Below are 22015 nucleotides of genomic sequence, written 5' to 3' on the forward strand. Positions count from 1 at the left end.
AGGTGACCAGAATCAACCTTGTTGTGGTGGACACACTAGTCCACTCTGAAATGTGATTCTGTCCCCTGGTAGTAAGGTCTGATCAGAGACGTGGAATGATGTCACAGTGTTGAAGAACTTTATTTACAACGAGCCCACATCGAACACACACTCTTGCTGGCGAGTAAGGATGTGGTTCTTTAATTATTACAAATAAGAAATAACATAAACATCTGTTTCATTGGTTCAGCATCTCTCACATTCAGTACTTCAGTGAACACCATACCAGATCATGCATGGACAGAAACAGATACCATGGAAGATATCACAGCGTCATAACAGGATCATAGTCAGTTTAGGATAGTTGTCCCATTTGTGAGTCGACACCACCCTCTAGTGGACACAATTGCTCAATCACATGCTGCTATGTTTACACAGGGGTTATTAGCAAGAACAGGTTCATATGCTTGCACGGTAACAACATCAGGCAAAATCTTTGTAAACATTAATTCTCCACAACAACTGAAACAGCTTAGAAATGAGGAATATCCTGTGAACACGGCTACTACCTACTTTATTTCTACAGCATAACACATAGAATAGAATAGAATGCTTTCATTGTCATTTGTACAATGAGATTCAGAGCAATAAATTGTGTTATGTATATACAATTGGGTTATTGCACATAGAATTTAGTATTGCAGCTGCTGTTGGGCGTTCTCAATGTCAGCTGAGATGTTGTCTGTCCAGGCGATGTCAGCTGACATGAGGACACCAAGGAACTCTGAGTTCCAACTCTGCTCATGGCTTATAGGTGTTCATTCCACCTCAGTTGTGGGATGAACAGCCTGCAGAAGCTGTTTTTATTGCTGTTATTTGCAGGTTTACGTCCTGTGTGAGTCTCGGTCTGCTCATGTTTGAATCATCAAAATAACAAAGCATACGAACTCTGAGAGAAATTAAATAAGTTTAAGTGCAGATAACCGATAATTTGTTTACAACAGAGGAAGTGAAGACTGCGCAACAAAGGCTGGTCAGACAAAGATTTAGTACATGCAGCTAGCAGCTGTGGTTTCCTGAGTGAAAGCTGATATCTGATGAAAAGAGGTCATCTTATATCTATGCAAGTCATCATGTTAAACTGGGCTTGAAGCTCCAGCTCTCTGAGTCCGTCCAGATTACATGATGGGAGATACGAATGATGTGTGAGCAGAAAAACATACAAACTATTAGTGAGGCAAATTAATCACGATAGAAAATCACTTTCATCGTCCTGCTTTACACCTGTGAGTATTCACTTTCTATTCATTCCACAGGTATTTGTACATTTCAGTTAAAAGTGTGAGCTGACATATAAACTGAAAACATTTCTACTAATTTCCTCTTCACAACTTGACAAAAAAACATCAAATAAAACAAACTAAGAGAAGATGAGTGAACTCTGCCTCTCGCCTAAATGAAACATGAAGAGATTTCATTTTAGAGGAATCATCAGCTCAGTCAGTGAGAGCATCCAGCAGCTGAGCAGCTCACACTCTGTTACTGTGTTATAAATCTGTGATAGATGAGTGAAGGACTTCAGTGTTTGACTCACCGAGGAGCAGAGACACAGATGTAATCTTCATGTTGCCAGGACGACGACTGACAGCAGAGTGACATCCTCAGCTTCACCACTTCCCTGTTAACACCATCAGCTTGTCTCGCTGCTGCTTCTGGAGCGTGAGGACAGTAAATAAACTGCATGAGATGTATTCACAGCAACTCTAAGGTAACAGTTCAGTTCATAAGTGTAAAGTTTCAGAGATTGTGAGTAATGTGCAGAAAGCCCATTTTGATTTTTGCTCTTTTCCATGAAATGACTAAATCAAGTTTGTAGAGAACAGGAAATAAGACAAACTATGCTAGAAACATTGAAACATCATCACTTTAAATAATCAATTTCAAAAACACCATCGGTGATTACCTTACATGATACTCCATCCATCCATCCATCCATCCATCCATCCATCCATCCATCCATCTTATTCTGCTTCTCTGGGGCCGGGTAGCCAGGGCAGCAGCCTAAGCAAACAAGCCTGCCTCTCCCCAGCTTGTCCAGTGAAACTTCCCAGGCCACTCGAGAGATATAATTTCTCCAGCATGTCCTGGTTCTGCTCTGGGGACTGCTCCCAGTGGGACATGCCCGTACCATCTCAACTGGCTCCTTTTTATGGAGGAGCAGCGGCTCTACTCTGAGCACCTCCTGGATGGCTGAACTTCTCCCCCTACCTCCAAGCGAGAAGCCAGCCACCCTTTGGAGGAAGCTCATTTCTGCTCCAGACTGCTCCACACCACTCCAGTGTTCTGCTGCTGTAGCCTATCTGCTTCAAGGTTCATCATGCTGTGAATTAACATATGCTCTTCAGCAGACCTTGGTTATAAAGAGAGCTATTGAAGCAGTCTGTCCATTCTCCTCTGAGCTCAGAGAGCTGCTGTTCACTGGATATTTTCTCCTTTTTAGACCGTCCTCTGTGAACACCACAGATGGTTGGTGGGAGCATCCCAGCAGATCAGCAGGTTCTGAAATACTCAGACCAGACTGTCACATTCAAAGTCTCTAATGTCACCTATTGTCATCATTCTGATGCTCAGTTTGAACCGGAGTCGACTGGCTTGATTCTGTCTATGTGCCTTAATGAGCTGATTTGCTGCCATGTGATTGACTGATTGGATATTTGCAGTTAGGGTCAGTTGAGCAGGTGTACCTAATAAAGTGGCTGGTGGCAGGACAGTAACAGTGTTGATCAGAGTGGGTCTGAAAGATTTTCAGATAAGAAATGTTCTTCAGTTTCAGGATGACTGAGCTGTGTAACTTGTGTCAGTGTGATTGTTTTTATTGACCTCTTTAATGTTTCAAAGTAAACACACAGATTTACCTGCTTTAATAAAAGTGTTGGTAATATGTTAAACATAAACTGGGCTATGATCACTGTCGTGTTTGTAACGTCAGGATCTTTGTTCTTCTGATTTGTCTCATGCAAAGGTTTCACTTAAAATGTTCTATTTTCTTTTTCTTCACCTCTAATTAGGATTTCTTTTTGTTATTAACCTCATTACTTGTGAAATTGTTTAGATCACTTTGTTTTTGAAATTGTTTTGTTTAAATCTTTTCAAACAGTGCAGTGGTCATCATTTGTTTTTACTCACAGTCTGAGCGAATTCTAAGTTTGTTTAAAGACAAGAGGCAGGTTCTTCTCCATCCTGTGCAGAGATGGGGCAGTGTGGTTTTAGGGATGGGATTGGGGGTCGGCATGGTAGCCAAGAAGTCAAAACCCAGAGTAACAGTAAGAACCTTCAGTGTATTTAAAACAAAAACAAACCTGGTCCTCAGGTTTCTCTGGCATCCATTTCTAATGTCCATTTTGCTTCCCATCTGTTCTGCTGAGTTATTACTTTCATCACAGTCTCAGGTCCGGAGATCTTGATAAATCAGAGATTTGTGTTTATTCACTGTTTAGTACAATTTTCATGTATCTGTATTTTACTTGATTAGTTTTTTCCTGACTGCTTTTTAGTTTTACTGCCTACATTTTTAAAGAAATAGAGATGACACATGCTAAAGTCGTGGGTTAAAGTGGAACATATTTTTTATTTATTTATGTTTTTTTGTCCCAATCTGGAACCACTGCAGGTGCCCATAAGTTGCAGTTGCAGTACTTTAGCATCTAGCTAGCTCTGCTGAAGAGGAGCGAGCATAAAGGGACGTTTTTGAAGTGGGTTTTTTTCAACTTTTATTTCAGCACAGATGTTGAATCAGTACTTCAGTTTACAGCAGTTATATTTATTTATCTTTTGAGCACATGTTGAAAACATCCTCCTCACTTCTCAGCCAAAAGCCATCTCTGCCTCCAGCTCGTTCAAAGAACTGTCAGACTGTCAGAGGTTCAAATAGAGAACATTTGACTGGCTGCCTCGTGGATATAGAAGTGATTAAAGTTTTTTTTTTAAATAAAGGTTATATTGTTATTAAAATATTATATATGTTGTTGTGTATCTGCAAGGCTTTCATTTGGGAACTTTAGCTTTATGCTAGACTGGTGCTTTGAAATTCTAATGACCTCCTATCATGAAAGTTTATGCTGAAGTTTAAAAACTTCTTTTAGTTTATGCTACAACCAAATGCAAGACCTGAAAAATCATAAATCAGTTCTTTAGAAAGTCATATGCTTGTATTAAACCTGCTGATATAAGTCCAATGAGAAAAACAACAGAAGACTCATTAACAAGAGTTTTATTTAAACAAATTTTAATTAAACAAAGAAATTAACTGAAAGTTCATCTGTTAGTTTCTACACTCATTTTAAATGACTGCTTGTTGTTTGTTGTTTCCTTTAAAAAGAGGTTGGACAGCCCATCAGTTACTTTCTTCTGACACACCTGAAAATGAGAGAGAGGAGATGAGAGGGGAGAAAAGAGGGAAAGAAAGGAGAGCGGCAGTAAACACTGCAGAGTATGTACCAACACCCCCACCCTGCTGTGAGTTAGTGATTTTTATTGTTAAGACAGGATCTGTCACATTATGTGTGTCACCAATATGTTGCACAACACTGAAGGCTTCAATAAGAACTATATGTGGGATGTGATTGGTGCAGAACATCAGGTGTCCCAGGCTATCATTGACCTCTTTTTAAACCGAGAGAATGTGTGAAGGTTGATTCTGTTCATCATCAGCCGCAACTTTGAGACTGAAGAAGTCACTTGGACGTTTCTCCCACTGAAATCGCCACATCCAGGTGAACAGAATCAACCATTTAGAGTTTACCTACCTGGATGCTTGAGCATGCATCAACATGTGTGAAGAACTTTTGACATGAAAGGAAGGTTAGAGTTTGGACTATAACTAGCTAAAGCCGCTGGGTTAGAGACGGCTTTTTAAGTAATAGTTTAACTACTTCAGACTTGAAGGCCTGTGTAGATGATTAGTAGATTATTAGTAGGTTTACCATATTTAAGACTGAAGCATTAATTATTTGCAGGAATTTGAGGAATGGAGATCACATTGAAAATAAATAATGTGTAAACATTAACTTTTATTTTCACTGATTTTATGTTTTACCAGCCTGTTAGATAAAAACTGAGTGTTTACCTGCAGTGTTTGTCCTCAGACTGGAAAAAACAACATGTGACTGGATGATTGAAATCTTATTGGCTGTTTTTTTTAAGGTGAGACCCTCGTAGACGACTTTCCCCTGAAGTGATGGCAGAGTTCTTCCTGCAACAATGAAAAGAGACAAGAACAAAGAATATAAGACTGATTCAAAAGACTCAGGATCAGTGATTTTGATTAATTAAGTGTAACTACGCTCACTTTAACCTCGTACACATCATTTTAAACACGGGGGACAACCAGCAGATTCAAACCCACATGTGTCTTATTGTGATGTCACACTGCTCACCACTGTTCTCCTGCATACGGTATGTGAGTATAATATATGAGATATAACTCTGAGAAATATCATTTACCTGACATACATTTATAATACAAACATTTCTTAAACATTTTTTAAAAAAAATTACATGTGAAGGAAATTTGTGGCTAAATGCCCCTGAAAACATGAACAATAGAATGATTTCATTTGTGCAATGATGATAGGCTGAAGTTTGGTCCTCTAGAGCCAATCAGTGACCTCCTACATATATCTAAGGTGAATATTTTGTATTTTTCATCTAAATTATGTTTCCTTGAATCACACAATGAGACACAAATATGTAAGCAAACATTTCAATATCATATGTTACAGGATGAGACAAAAAGGTGTTTCACCAATGTTTCATCACAAGCTCAGAAGACGTTGACACACTTCATACCTGTTTGTCTCCACCATTTCATCAGAACCACAACCAGAACCAGATCCAGAAGACACAGAAAAACTACAGCTGCCATGGCTGGAAAGATGGAGGAGGAGGAGGAAGGAGGAGAAGGAGGAGGATGGGAGATATGAGTGGTGGTGGTTGTTTTTGGTGTTGTTGCTCTTTCTGTTGTTGTAACAGAGATTGGTGTCACAGAACCTGCAGGAGAGATGAGGAAGCTGGTTCAGTCAATTTACTATAAGCTCAGCAGATTGGCTTTAAACAGGAAGTGATGTCAGTGTTCTGACCTCTGACCCTCAGAAAGCTCTGAGGAGATGATCCAAAGTCATCAGTAGAACACCAGTAGAGACCTTCATCAGACTGCTGCACGTTAATGGTGATGTTTTTCTCTGATTTAGGTCTAACAGGACGCCCATTACAGTAGAAATAAGCTGCAGCTGTGCCACCAGTTTTCTTTTTACAGCGTAGAGTGACATCACTTCCTGTGCTCACAGGAACTGCAGGGATCTCCAGGATCACATGTTTATCTGAAGAAAGAACACACAGAGTGATGTAATAATAATAATAATCATAATCATAATATAATAATAATAATAATAATAACTTTATTTATAAAGCACCTTCAAGCAAAGTGCTGTACAATTGTTTAAAATCAAAAGGGTTTAAAAGTAAGACATAGGAGTACAAATTTAAAAACAAAAAAAAGAGAAATCAAGAACAAAATAAAAAGAAGAAAACATTTAAAACCTAAAAGCCATAGAGTTAAGACATGTAAGATAAGGTAAACAGGTGTGTCTTCAGCTTAGCTTTAAAAACCTCGACAGAGCATGCCTGCCTGATATCTTGGGGGAGGTTATTCCATAAAACCGGGGCACGAAAAGAAAAAGCACGCTCTCCAAGTTTCTTTTTCCTGGCTTTAGGAACTTTTAAAAGACCAGAGTCCTGAGATCGGAGAGCACGGGATGGAATATACCGGTGTAAGAGGTCAGAGAGATACGAAGGTGCTAGAGAGGTGGTATAACAGTGTGCTGTTAGTCTGATGATTAGATGAATGACTTCATTACCTGATACAGTGATGTTGACTTCTTCACTCTTCTCTCCAGCTTCACCTTCACACCAGTAAACTCCACTGATTGGCTTGAACTCATCCAAAAAACAGGATGAACCATTTATCCTCCCAAAGCCCCGCCCACCTGCTCCACATGACTCAGTCCCACTTCCTGTGTCCCTCTTCACTGTCCATCCATCAGAGCCCAGCTGACCTTCACATGTCAGAGACACTGAGGCTCCTGTGAAGAACTGCTGCAGGTTTGGACTGACGGTCAGAGAGACTGGAGGACAGACGGACAGTTTCTATCAGTGTTTACACTCAGTGTTTGTCCTGGACCATGGTGCACTGCATCTACTCACCTGCAGAAACAGTCAGTGCAGACAGCAGCAGCACACACACACCTGCAACAGGAGGTCAGAGGTCACTAAAGGTCAGAGGTCATTTAAAGAAACTCTGATGTTATAGTCACATAGTTTTCTTTCTTTCAGGAAACTTTCTAATTTCCTGAAGTCTCTGCATCATCAAGCTATTCAAGTTGAGGATGAATGGAGCTTCATCGTTTCTTTTATTTTAACACACACTGGACCATCTTTATGAAGGACGATACCATCACAGGTCATCAAGCACCGCTCATGAAAATTATCAGCATGCCTGACATGTGTCACCTCATGTAAATGATGGTTTGATGTTTATGCATTGGATCTGAAAACAAATCAATGAAGCTCCAGAGTCCAGAGAGACACAGGACGATTATTGACTCTGTCCATATAATGGAAAATTTGTTCGTAATAAAGGAAATATCGTCTACACAACAGACCCAATCAGAAGAAGCTTAACGCACAAGCTGTGGTTTCCTGTTTCATGAATAAGGTCGTCTGCCTTCATGTTCAGCCGTCTTGTTACAGACACTAACTGGGCCTGAAGCTGCACTGACTCAGTCGACATGCTCGACTTCACTGCATTAGATTCAGATCTGAACATTCAGCAGGTTTTGGATGTTAATGAGACAAATTTAAATCATGGTAAAAACAAACTTTCATTCCTATGAACCAGCAAGTTTGAAACTGTTTTCTATTATTCACTGACTCTTTGTGTATTTGAGTTAAAGCGTGATGCTCATACATAAATATCATCTTGTTTTGTTTCCTGTCCAGCTGACCAGCTGTAAGGTGGAACCAAATAAACAAAAGCAGAGCGAACTCTTCCTAAACAAAGCAAACAAGCAGATCTACACAGATTTGATTTCAGTGGAAGTTTCAGCTCAGTCAGTGAGAGCTGACGATGTGTTCTCCTTTACAGAGTGTGGAAGCTGCTGTGCAGTAAATGAATGGATGAATATGAGTGTTTGACTCACCGAGGAGCAGAGACACACATGAAGTCTTCATGTTGTCGAGATGACGACTGACAGCAGAGTGACACCTTCAGCTTCACCACTTCCCTGTTAGCACCAGCAGCTTCGTCACGCTGCTTCATCACAGTGAGGCCGAGCCGCTGCTCCAATGAACTCAAAGAGAAACTCAAAGCAAATATTTTTATCTATCGGGGCCTTTTTATTCATAATTTACATGCTTCAAATCGGCCACATATATTGGAAATATAGTATTAACTTTCACTTTTATGGAGACGACACTCAGCTGTATATTTCTTACAACACAATTCACCCATCTCGACTGCTGTTACGACTGCCTCATTGTTGCTCAAACGTTCTCAAACTAAACAGTAATAAAACTGAAGCTCTATGTTACGACTGTCATCTGTCATATGTGTCATCCTCTGCTGTATTTTGTCATATCAGTTTCATATTAATCACTCAGTCGTCTCTGTGCTTTGGGGACATGAGCTGCAGAGCCACAGCTGGCAGGACCATTCATGTGGCTTTGCTGGATGTGCTGTGCAGCCATTTGTTTCTCCTTTTTAATCGCATCATAATTATTACATTTTTACAGTCATTACAGAATTTCACTTTTCCACTACGTTACATGATAAACACTCATACACAGACACTCACATTTCTCTTACTCTGTCTCTCAGAAGCACACACAGGGTAAAAATGTATATTTGTTTGCGTACCTCTGTCCACTCCAGCACTATATCCACACAGATAACAACATGAATATTAAATAAATAAAACAAAAACACTAACAGGAGGAGTCTACAGGGTCTGTGGTGCTCCTCTTGGGAAGCACCGCAGACACTGCAGACTCAAACATAACAAAGCATTCAGATTCTGCTGGCTCCAAAAAGAAAACCTCCCATCTCAGAGTAAAATGCTGAAAAACTAGTTGATGCATTTATTAATGCTGGGCCCCTCCTGAAAATCGCTTGCTGTACCCAAAGAGGTAATTGAGTCTGTCCCCTCTCTTCCTGCTCTAATAATCAGTATAGCAAACAGGAAAGTTCCTGATTGATGATCTGCAGATCTGTCTGTTCATTAAATCTGTATTAAATTAACTGTATAAAACTGCTGAAATTACAGCGGGAGTTCAAAGTATTGATCAGGTTGAAATGAAGGAAGCAGCTCCATCATAGACGACCTTTGTCAGAGTTCAAGCTGCAGAGACTCAAACCAGCAGCAGTTTGATTTCTTCAGTTCCTGCTCCTGGTTTCTCTGGAGGAACAGGAAACAGGACGCCTTCCTCACTTGTTGCCGCCATGACTCCATTGATTGGATTAAATGGAAGTGAATGAAGAAAGGAGGAAGCTGATGACTGTCTGTAAATGTTCCCACGGTGAGACTGACACAGTGAAACGTGTCCACAGGAGCTCTGCAGGTCTGTCCTCAGCTTCCTGTTTACACAGAGAGACTCATCATTTCTTTCACTTTTTAATTTCTTCTGTGGTTCCTTCACCTTCTGTAAAAATGGGACAGTTGAGTGTGCAGTCATGTGGCAGGTCACTCGGATGGTGAGGCATTTACTGCCCTACCAACTTAAAAAAAAAGACCTTATTAAAAGTCCACATGTAATATTTCAAACCTTGCGGTTGGTTGAAAAAAGAAAACAAGGCCTGAAACTTTGGGCCAAATTGTTAAACCGAAGGTCAGATAATAAAATACTTTAACCCCAAAATGTTTCTCGGTTTTCTATTGAATGGATTAGTCATCATCCACAGTAATGTTGTGTATATGTGTTCAGTGTATAATAACAACGGGACATGAATATCACAGCACACCCTGCCTACCTGTGTCCTCACCCGGTCATGCACGTTGGAACAAACCAGTGTGTGACCGAACATCTGTGATTCATTTTCATCTCACTGTGAACTTGGAGTTCCCATCAAACCTTGTCTGCTGAACTCAATTCAAACTATTATTTTTTATTGATAACACTGAAGAACAATGTGATCCAACATGATTCAGCAAACCTTCAGGTTCAGTATCTGCTGACATGCACTCTCTGGACTCTGTTTCTCTTTACACTCCACATCATTCAAACAGCTGTTAAACTGAACTTAAACAGATAAAACACTTCATGGTTTCATGGTTCATCATGTGTTTTACCTTTGATCATTTCTCACTGGTCACAACAAGGAAGCTCTGTCACACAAAGACTTCAGCTTCTCTCATCAGTTAACCACACGAGCAGCACCTGTTCTGATGTGAGTGGAAATAAACACTCGACTCTGGGAACTACAAACTCAGGTGACTTCACCATGTAGGGATGGGTATTGATAAGATTTTCACGATACCAATTCCATTTTCAATTCTGTTCAACGATTCAATTCTTTATCGATTCTTTTTAAAAAGGAGAACACTAAGGTCGATTAGCTTAGAACTTTGTTTTATATCTTCTCTTTGAACAAGATAGAAATTTAGGAGTAACATGGCCTTATAAACCCAACAGTGAGATCTTAGGAGATCCACAGCCTACGGCTCTTCAATGGGGTGTCACAGGGTCCCCGGGAAAAAATTGTAAATGTAAAATAATAAAATAAAAATTCAATAACAAAGTATAACATAAATTATTCTGTAGCAATCACACAAGAATATCCAGTAATGTCCCTGCCTACAATTAAACACATTCACTTACCGAAAATCGGGGGCATCTGCTGTGGCAAATGGGTGCAAGGCTTTTACCACAAACTTAGTCACTGCTCGGGGACATTCTGGCCTGAAAGGAGACGCTACCGGTAGACTGCAGCGAGAACTGCCAGCATCTGAGCCAGCCAGACTCTGTCTGTCTGTCTCATCATGGTCACCTAAATGCACAGTAATGGCAGGTTTTGTAATGAGGCAGATCGCGCTAACATAATATGCACTGTTAGCTGATTATTTACCTGCTGCATTAATGGGAGAGGACGTGCAAACGTTACCGCTGCTGCTGGGTTGAGATTCACGAGTCCGGAGCAGAATTAAAAACACGACATTCATTTAAGGTCATCGCGTGTTTTGTGAGCAAATGCTTTTGCATATTCGTAGTGTTTCCTCCTTTAAATGAAATTTCTACTTTGCAAGTATTGCAAGTTGCCCTGTTGTCATCCGTTCTGGTAAAATATAACCAAACTTTTGAGCGTTTGAGCCGCCGTGTTTCCTGCCAGGTAAATGACGCTCCGCAATGTGGTGACGTCATTCGAGGCGACTGGAATCGATAAGGGAATCGTTTGCAAAAATGGCAAACAATTCCAATTAATTGAAACAGTTGGAACCGGTTCTCAACAAGAACCGGTTTTCGATACCCATCCCTATCACCATGTATGTGCTTTTACTTCTGACTGCTGCCCCAACACAATTAACCGAAACATCCTCATCAATCAAAGTGAGTCTGCATCTTCCTCAGCTCCTTTCTCCTACTGAGTTCAACGAGGTGTAATTCTTGAACAAATTCTTCTCTCTTCATCTTCTCTTTCACAGAGTCTTCATTGCCAAATCCCTGTTTTTATGTGTATAACCCCAAACTTACATGCCAGTGAAACATCAGCTTGTGCTTTCATGTTGCACGCTTAGGTTACTGTTTAGCTTCACCTCAGCCTTTTATTTCCAGATGTTTTAATCAGCCTTGTTAGACGGCTCCCCTCTTGTTTATCTTCTATGTTCATTCGTGTCAGGATTTTGGGTCCACTCCTCAAATTCATAGTGTGCTGCTGTGACAAAATCTCCCCAAATCATTTTCACACTGGAGTTCAATCAGACAGTTTGTGCTGCATCGTGTCATACACAACAATCTTCCACATCATACACCGATCACATCCTTCCATTACAGCGCTCTGAGCTGCAGGATTGCTGCCATGGTTTTCTCTGACACTGACCCATTTTTACAAACAGCGACTCGACCACTGAGACCACAGTAAGGTTCAGATGTGAAACCAGTAACATGTTTTACTGTGAGACAGGAAACCAAAGAGAGCTTTTGTGTCATAAAGCTTGAAGCTGTTGAGTCACAGTTCCTCTTTGTTTTGATGCCTTTGAGGAAAATAGAAGTCAATGTTTCCACGACCACAGTTTAGCCCAATTCTAAAAAACACAGGGACCCTGTGCAAACACAGACTAAAGTCACAACAGGATGCAATGATTTGAAAATCTCACAAACCCATATTTTATCATGAGATAGGAAATAAGCTGAGATAAGAAAACCACAAAGAAGAGGCTGATTCTGGAGCACGCTCACATGTGGCTTCTTCTTTGCATCATGAAGCTTTAACCTGCATTTGTGGCACGGTGAACAATGCTCACAGACAGTAATTTCAGGAAGTGTTGCTCCACCTGTTTGTGTTTGGGACCACCTGCTTCTTCTCCATTTGTGGATTCAATCCCTTTACTGTGTTCTATTTTTAATAAAATATGGTTTTATAAGATACACAAATCATTGCATTCTGGCTTTATTTATACAACATCACAAAAGATGTATTAACCTAAGTGTATCTCTAGTTTTCCTGCCTTTATCCCTCATTTCGGTACCTGTAGTGTTTGTCCTCAGGGTGGAGTAAACCATTTCTGGTTGGATGACTGGCATCTTATTGGATGACTCTCTACTGGTGACCTCAGAATAGGTGACATCATCTGAAGGAGCCTCATTGGGGACTAGGTAGAGCCATGAAGGCAGCATGAGAGTGATAAGATAAGAATCACTGATCCCATACAACACATACATACATGTATACTGCTTCACTTACAAGTGCTCAGTTGGGTCAGACAGACTCTATACCTGTGTGTTTCTTCCAAAGGAGCCAAACCAGAACCAGAACCACAAGAACCAGAGAAACCACAGCAGCTATGACTGGGATGATGAAGGGCTGGAGAGGAGGAGGATGAAGAGAAGGAGAAGGTGTATAGGAGACATCAGTGTCTGTTGTTGTTGTTGTTGTTGTTGTTTTGTTTGTTGTTGTTGTTGTTGTTGTTGTTGTGGGAGGAAGAGGACCTGCAGGAGAGATGATGAAGTGGATTCAGTAAATTTATCATCAGCTCAGCAGACAGGAAGTGATGTCAGTGTTCTGACCTCTGACCCTCAGAAAGCTCTGAGGAGATGATCCAAACTCATCAGTAGCACACCAGTAGAGACCTTCATCAGACTGCTGCACGTTAATGGTGATGTTTTTCTGTAATTTAGGTCTAACAGGACGTCCATTAAAGTAGAAATAAGCTGGGGCTGTCCCATTAATTTTCTTTTTACAGCGTAGAGTGACATCACTTCCTGTCCTTACAGGAAGTGCAGGGATCTCCAGGATCACTTCTTTACCTGAGGAAAAGACACACAGAGTGATGTAGAGGTGGTATAACAGTGAGCTGTTAGTCTGATGATTAAATGAATGACGTCATTACCTGATACAGTGATGTTGACTTCTTCACTCTTCTCTCCAGCTTCACCTTCACACCAGTAAACTCCACTGATTGGGTTGAACTCATCAAACAAACAGGATGGACCATGTAACCTCCCGAAGCCCCGCCCACCTGCTCCACATGACTCAGTCCCACTTCCTGTGTCCCTCTTCACCGTCCATCCATCAGAGCCCAGCTGACCTTCACATGTCAGAGACACTGAGGCTCCTGTGAAGAACTGCTGCAGGTTTGGACTGACGGTCAGAGAGACTGGAGGACAGACGGACAGTTTCTATCAGTGTTTACACTCAGTGTTTGTCCTGGACCATGGTGCACTGCATCTACTCACCTGCAGAAACAGTCAGTGCAGACAGCAGCAGCACACACACACCTGCAACAGGTCAGAGGTCACTAAAGGTCAGAGGGCAGGAAATTGTAATCTGTTCTTGTGAGGTTCAGGAAACATCATTCAAACCTGACCAAGCAGATTCGGTGTAAAATGCTCGAGCTGAATTCAAATTGACTATTTTTCCTTTTAATTTCTTTTTAGATAGAAATTCTGAAATTACACCCACCTGCTCTCAACTCAGGCATTTTAGACTAAACCAACTTCACAATTCTCAAAAGAACATCAACACTGTCTTCAGCTCTGGAGACCAGAATCACTGAATTAGAGAATTGGATTTGCACCCTTTAAAAACGTGTAGCTAGTGTTAGTGTGTTTATTTAGGAATCACAAGCCAAAACACTTTATTTATCACTATTGTTTTTTAATGTATTGGATAATTAAAAAATTGGCATGTACATGGATCTCTTCCATTCAGAAATCCACATAGCTGCAGCAAACTTCCCAGGAGAGCCTAACCTGTCCTAGCAGTTCACAGAGTTTCATATCAGGACCAGTTAAAACTGGTGGGGAGAACCTGCTTGTTTTGCAGGCCCTAATTCTTTTGTATTGATACGTCTGCAGGTTTCTAAGTAATTGTTCAGTAAGTAGAAAACTACAGATTCTACTAATCACAAATAAACATCAAACCCAACATTAGCAGGTTCCTATAGCCAGTGCTGCCGAAGGTAGGCTAGGCCCAGTTAGCTCTCCTCTGGCTAAGTAAAAAAGTAAAAGAGAGACATTTAAAAAAGCAATCAGAGTTAACAAACCATCAAACCACCGAGGTCACTGGATTAAAATTCGGCGACTTTGGCGATATCAGCTGCTGAATGAGCAACCTGAAAAATCTGTTTAGTAAATGTATGTTTACAGGATCTAAACATTACAGTCGTTTGAGTCCTGCTCTTCTAAATCGCCATCAGAAAATTAACAAAGCATACAGAAAATTAGGAAAATCAGACATTAATTCTGAAAAAACCAACTATCTTCAGTCATTTAGTCAGACTCAGTCAATCTGGTCTGAACAGAGGAAGTGCAGATTACAACAGGCAGATAAGGAGAACATGTGGTACATGCAGCTAGGAGCCGTGGTTTCCTGAGTAAAGGTTCGCGTTTGATGAAAACAGGTCACTTTTCTCTTTATGTTACAGACACGACATGAAGCTTCAGCTCTGTGAGTCAGTCCAGATTACAGGACAGAGAAACACAGAGGTAAACTTCTAAACTCTGCAGGGTTTGAATTTTAATGAGTTTATCCAACTGAAACAGTTTTCTGTCACTTCCTGTATCTTCATACAATTGAGTTAAATATCAGGTGTTTACAGGAAATTAGCGTCACTACTTGATTTCTGTCCAACCACACAAACAAATATCAGATACAATCAGCCTCAGATGAACAAAAGAAGTAGAGTGATCACCTTTCTCACCAAAAGAAAACAATGTGAGAGAAACTATCAGTGAGAGCTTCCAGCTGCTGAAAATATGCTCTTTACCTTTGACCTTTAGTGTGTGTTGGAGCTGTGATAAAGAATGGAAGAAGAAGGGAGGGTTTGACTCACCGAGGAGCAGAGCGACAGATGGAGTCCGCATGTTGTCATGTTGGAGACTGACAGCGGAGTGATACCTTCAGCTTCACCACTTCCCTGTTAACATCATCAGCTCGTCACTTTGCTGCTTCTCCACAAGGACGAGCTGTTTCTAATACACTCGTCTTCATCAGAATCAGAGAAAGTTTTTTAATCTCAGAGGGAAATCGAGTTATTATAGCAGCAAATATACAACAAACAACATAAAAAATGAATGTAGAAACAGAGATATGATAACAAAACTATAAATTTAGATTATGTGATTAGGAGCAGAGGAGCGTATTTTATTGGACTATTTGAGATTAACCTATACCTCAGAGGACAACAGAGTGTTTACTGTATGTTTTACTGTAAATGTGAACTAAAGGAGTAAATAGAACCTGTTCAGGATGACAGATGTAAGTTAGCAGTTTAGCTAAAATCTGACATGTTTACATTTTAAATAGTAACACCCATGTCCTTCAACATGAACTCTGTCTTTCAAGTTACATAGAAAAAATAGGAAATGATGGTTTTCCATCATTACTGCCTTCTTGAGGTCAATGCACAGCTTTTCAATTTAACCCCAAACACTCATTTTCTTCTTTTTGAGCCACTCAGAGGTGGACTTCCTGCTGTCTTGCTTCATAAGCAAGTGTTCTTGAGCCTCAGGATAAGAGCTGATGGCGTGACATTCTCTGCTGGATTTTCTGGTTGACAGCAAAATTCATGGCCTATCAAATGCTCTTACTTTGATGCAGATGTATTGAGAGCAAACTCTCCAAAAAGTTCAACTTTTGTCTCATCAGTCCACAGATGCCTTGGACTGTTTTTGGGATCATCAGAATGTTTTTTGTGACACGAGCCTTTATGTTCCTTTTGCTCAGCAACAGGTTCGCTGGATGAGCATTCAGGAGCATGCAGAGAATTAATCAGGAGACGAAGAAACCCACCTAAAAATGTCATTTTCTTTATTTATATTCACAGCCTCAAAACCCATTTTACCCATTTACTGAGCATCTGTGGCCGGACTTGAAAACTTCTGTTCACAGACGCTCACCATCCAGTCTGGCTCAGCTTGAGCTATTTTGCAACAAAGAACTGGCAAAATTTTCAGTTTGTAGATGTGCGAAGCTGGTAGAAACACACCTCCATAGATTTTAGAAAACCATGTATTAGTTCCTGAAGGCTCTCGATGTTGTAGGGCTCACTTGCTTGACAGGCCTTTGCAACGTTGCATATCTGGGGCCCTTGACTCTCAGACTGGGGTAGTGGTTCCCATATTTAAATATTGGGGAGTGAGGCGTGTGCTTCAACTGTAAGGGGATCACACAACTTAAAAGTACAAATTTTGACCCAATTTTTCTTCCTTTCAGCTGATTGGTTAATGTCATGTCAATCACAAATTTAACAATCCAATGAGAGAACAGATGGGTTTGGCTGTTGTAGGGGTGCTTTACTGAGCAGAAGGAGACAAGGAGGCAAGATGAAAGGAGACACATAAAGGGAACAGAAATAAAGAAAATTAATTTTGGACAATTTATGCCTTTATTTTCAATCATGTGACTCTGACGCCCTCTGCTGGTCAGTGCTGACATCACACAGCTCACAGAAGAAACATTTTGTTTGCACTCAGGTTTATTTCTGCTGCTGATGTCATCACTCATCTCTGTGTCTGATAGATGAGACAGGTTACTGTTAATGTTGGTCTGACTGACACAATAAAGCCTAAACATTTATTCTTTACTGACTTTAGTCACTTTGAATCAGTGATTAGGATCCATTTACCTGACTTTACCTGTTTAAACTCATTTGTGCCTTTAATGCTACATGGAATATACAAAGGAGCACGAGGAAGATGAGGAGAGGACTGAACAGCACTTCCCTTGCGTGAAGATCAATACCTCTCCTCACCAGCAAGTCTGCAGCTCTGACCTCAGTTTCCATCATTCATTTTCCATTTGATCTTCTTCTTTTGTGGTGTCTGTAGGCCCCAAAGACCTGGGCCTTCGCCTGATGTGCCCAGTCACGCCATCCAGGTCTCACTGTCATTGTCCACATGAGCTCTAAAGTCTCCAAAGATTCACTGGATGAAGAAGCCTTGAGTACCCCACCCAGTGACCCCCAACAGACTGGCTGCTCTCAACTGTTGTTCGGTGCATAAATGCAGACCACAGTCAGCATCTGTTCGCTTTCCAAAGATGAATTCATTTGTTCCTGATTCTTTGCAGTTAGTCCACATACAGGTACGCCCAGCCTACCTTCGTTCTCGCCTGTGTGAAGACGTCAGTGTCGTTGTGTATGAGTGAGTGAAGGACTGAGTTTGATTTTCACTTCAGAGTTTCTGTCTGTTGGACTGATTATTTGTATTTTTTTACTGAGAATGTTTAGAGACAGTCTGAATGTCTGAGAACAAAATGCTTTTGTTCATTTGTCCATTTTTGAAATTGAAGTGCTTTGATGGTCCAAAGCCCTGACCCTAACCCTGAATGAAATGTATTGGTAAGATTTCAGAGAGCTTTGCATAATGTACATAAACTTCAGTGAGCTGAAGCAGCACTGTGAAGAATATCTCTTTTTTCAGTAGTCTTGAGATCAATGTCTCATGGAGGCTTCACCTGTGGTGATCAGAGATGGGCAGTAACGCGTTACTTGTAACGCGTTACTGTAATCTGATTACTTTTTTCAAGTAACGAGTAATGTAAGGGATTACTATTGCAAAAACGGTAATTAGATTACCGTTACTTTCACGTAGGAACGCTGCGTTACTGCGTTACTAAAACCGTGATTTTTTGCGAGAACGTCTCATGACAGTGACGTAAGCGAGTGCGACGTTCGTGACAACAGCTGTGTGCAGATCATAATATATCGAGTGCGGGACAGAGTGTAGCATGCAGCGTTTAAAGCGTGGAAGTACTGACCTTATTTTGAGTTTGATTCCATAAAAAGTGACAAAAACATTAGTGTCCGTTGTGCGTGGGAAGAAAACTTCTTTTTACAGCGAAAAAACCCCCTAAACGTCCAAGCAAGCAGCGAGTGTACTACGACGTAATGTGAAATTCACAGAGAAACTCGCGGATTCTTCCACTGACCGCTGCAGCACACCTGCACCAGGGTAAACCTCCGCCTACCCCAGTCCTGCTTTACAGGTGAAAATAGAGCAACAGGACCGCTAGTCTTTGATTTTATTTATTTTCTGCTGTGTTTTACTTGCATCTATTTGAAAGAGTGAGTGTAAACACAAAAAAATATTTTATTTTATGTGCTGGAATGTGCAGAAAATAGGTTTAAATGTTAAACAAATTTCTTCCAGTCAGAGAATGTTGCATATAATTTAATTTTTGCTTGATGCATAAAGTTAAAAGATTAAAACTAATAAAACAAGTTTTAAAAAGAGACTTTTCCATTTGATTACATTTTGCATGATGGATTATGCAGAAAAAGTAGAATTGGGCTGAAAGATCTATCACTTTATCACCTATTCAGGATGTAAATCGTGTTTTTAAAAAGTAACTAAGTAACTAAGTAACTAAGTAATTGATTACTTTTGAAAATAAGTAATCAGTAAAGTAACGGGATTACTTTTGGGGGGAAGTAATCAGTAATTAGTAACTGATTACTTTTTTCAAGTAACTTGACCAACACTGGTGGTGATAGTAATGACCTACGCCTGTATTCACACCTCTGCTCATGTGATGACTCACATGATCAATATTCAGTCAATGACCTTCAGGACAGATGTTAGTGTCACAGTTTCAATGTAGAAACAGACAGTTATTCTTAATGACCCCTTTGCAGATATAAATATTTAGCTCTCTTCCTCTGGTTCTGTTTTTATCTCACATTTACATCACCTGTCAGAGAACAGGTAAACGTGTACTTGTTAAACAACTTCTAGTTGACTGACTCAGATTGTCTCTGGTGTAATCAGCTAAATTAGCTGCTTTACCCAGAAGAACTGATGTAGAGCCTGATAGACTTCATACTTCTGTGTTTCTTTCATAGAAGTTGAACCAGAACCAGAACGACCAGAAAAACCACAGCAGCAATGACTGTGATGATGAAGGAGGGGGAAGAAGAAAGAGCTGGAGGATGAGAATAGGTGGTGTAAGTGTTTGTTGTTGTAATGGAGGTTGTGGTTGGAGGACCTGCAGGAGACATGATAAAGCCGGTTCAGTCAGTTTATTATCAGCTCAGCAGATTGTCTTTATACAGGAAGTGATGTCAGTGTTCTGACCTTTGACCCCAGAAAGCTCTGAAGAGATGGTCTCAGTAGAGACCTTCATCAGACAGCTGCACATTAATCATGATGCTCTGTTTTGGTTAGTTGTCCATTTAAGTAGAAATAAGCGGTGGCTGTGCGAATTTTGTTTTTGCAGCTTAGCGTGACATCACTTCCTGTCCTCACAGGAAGTTCCAGGATGTCCAGGATCATTTCTTATGTAAAATTTAAATAAAAAAGATAAATAAAACAAATACACCCTAAGTGTCTGTGAAGGTTCTCAGTCATCCAGGTCATCGTAGTCAAAGGAGTTTGTAAAGAAAAGCGTCTGGACTTCTTTGAGTTGCTTGAAGATGTTTCACCTCTCATCCGAGAAGCTTCTTCAGTTCTAAGGTCAAATGGCCGAGAGTCCCAGATTTAAACCCAGTGGGAGTATCCCCCCAAAGAGGGACAAAGGACCCCCTGGTGATCCTCTAATCACATGCGCCAAGGACCCAGCAACACACTCAGACAGAAACTGGTTCACCCGAAGACAAAACTCCAAAACACAGACTGAAAAACGTGGTGTATGCTGTACAGTGCAGTGAGGAATGCCCGGACCTCTACATTGGTGAGACCAAACAGCCACTCCACAAGCGCATGGCACAACATAGAAGAGCCACCTCCACAGGACAAGACTGAGCAGTCCATCTGCATCTAAAGGTCAAAGGTCACTCTTTCGAGGATGCCAATGTTCACATATTGGACAGAGAGGACAGATGGTTTGAAAGAGGAGTGAAAGAGGCCATCTATGTCCACTGTGAGCGACCATCTTTGAACAGAGGCGGTGGTTTACGACACCAACTGTCTGCCATCTATAATCCAGTTTTGAGTTCCCTCCCCAGACGCCTTAACGCCCACTCACATCCTGGGCCATCTGACCTCAGGAAATCACATGATAGGGTGGGGCCAGGTTTCACAATGAGCTCACCCGAAACCCTGGCTGATTGGGACCCACACCCGCTTTCACACCTTGGCGCATGTGATTAGAGGATCACCAGGGGGTCCTTTGTCCCTCTTTGGGGGGATACTCCCACTGGGTTTAAATCTGGGACTCTCGGCCATTTGACCTTAGAACTGAAGAAGCTTCTCGGATGAGAGGTGAAACGTCTTCAAGCAACTCAAAGAAGTCCAGATGCTTTTCTTTGCAAACTCCTTTAAATACACCCTAAGTTACAGTTCTTTATAAACGCATGATTAAAACGTATAAAACAATTCCAAGTAAAAGACCATAAAACCAGGAGTCAGTCGAGGCCAGTCCATAAATGTTTGTACGATGACAACAGGCCACAACAAGACACAACAAAACAAGACAGCAGCAGTATGGCACAATCCTGTAACAAAAGAGGCAAACAGTCATCAAGGTCCACCCTACTATATGCCACATTAAGACAAACACAAGAGTCCCACTTACCACTCCCTAAAGGCCAATACTAAAATGAGCAGCTTTCCTGAGGAGATCTGCAGTGCTTAGCTGCCTAATGCTCTCAGCCACCTTGGATGGAGAAAGAATAACGATTGCCTTTTCTTCTTCTGTATAGGGTTTATTGGCAGTTGGCAAACAGCAAAATGTTGCATTACTGCCACCAACTGGTGTGGAGTGTGGACCGAAATGACAAAAATAAAATAAAATAAAATATTCAAATCCTCCCGAACAAATGGGCCAAATGCCTCCAAGCGCAGCTGGATATTTATCAGCTGGGAAGGTCTGGATGTTAGTGCTGCATTTGCGGACATCACGTAAAATCCTACCCCAAATCTGCTTCACTACACATAGGTTTGGATGGAGCGTGATGGCAGGCCGGTGAGGCACGGAGAGACTTCCAGAGTGAAGGTGAGTTGTTCGAGGTCCAAGAGACGTGGAGAGTCCAGGAAAACTAAGGCACACGAGAACAAGGGACATAAAAGCCAGCTCCAGCATGGAGTAGCTGACTAACTGGTGGAGAAGGAACGTCAGTGTGAGGCTTAAATATCTCCAGCCTGATTGCCAAAAATCAGCTCCAGGTGAGTGGACCTGATGAAGAGATTATGGGCCTGCTTGGGGGCGGATATCAAAGAGGTTCAAGGACCTGGTGGAAATTTGCAGCCACTCACCTTGATTGTAACAGAATGACACACCAGTAAACTCCACTGATTTGTTGTTTGTTTGAGTTGTTGCTCCCCACTCAGG

At 41.1% G+C, this 22015-nt stretch overlaps 2 protein-coding genes across 2 annotated transcripts; both read right to left on the bottom strand.

Moving 5' to 3' along the window:
• Window positions 1-4299: 4299 nt before the first annotated feature.
• LOC120438559 lies at window positions 4300-8394 on the bottom strand. Its single transcript, XM_039608959.1, has 7 exons — window positions 8235-8394; window positions 7240-7281; window positions 6894-7160; window positions 6117-6356; window positions 5827-6027; window positions 5105-5230; window positions 4300-4395 (listed from the first exon to the last, which is right to left on the bottom strand). The coding sequence occupies exons 1-7, from the start codon at window positions 8263-8265 to the stop codon at window positions 4373-4375; spliced, it is 930 nt and encodes a 309-aa protein (XP_039464893.1). The 5' UTR covers window positions 8266-8394; the 3' UTR covers window positions 4300-4372.
• A 15-nt stretch (window positions 8395-8409) lies between these two features.
• LOC120438560 lies at window positions 8410-15618 on the bottom strand. The gene is made up of 7 exons (XM_039608960.1): window positions 15579-15618; window positions 13981-14022; window positions 13635-13901; window positions 13312-13551; window positions 13021-13233; window positions 12774-12896; window positions 8410-9667 (listed from the first exon to the last, which is right to left on the bottom strand). Exons 1-7 carry the CDS (start codon window positions 15607-15609, stop codon window positions 9660-9662), a joined length of 924 nt encoding a protein of 307 aa, XP_039464894.1. The 5' UTR covers window positions 15610-15618; the 3' UTR covers window positions 8410-9659.
• Between the last annotated feature and the right edge of the window lie 6397 nt (window positions 15619-22015).

Source organism: Oreochromis aureus, linkage group 3, assembly GCF_013358895.1.
Source record: "Oreochromis aureus strain Israel breed Guangdong linkage group 3, ZZ_aureus, whole genome shotgun sequence".
NCBI lineage: Eukaryota > Metazoa > Chordata > Actinopteri > Cichliformes > Cichlidae > Oreochromis > Oreochromis aureus.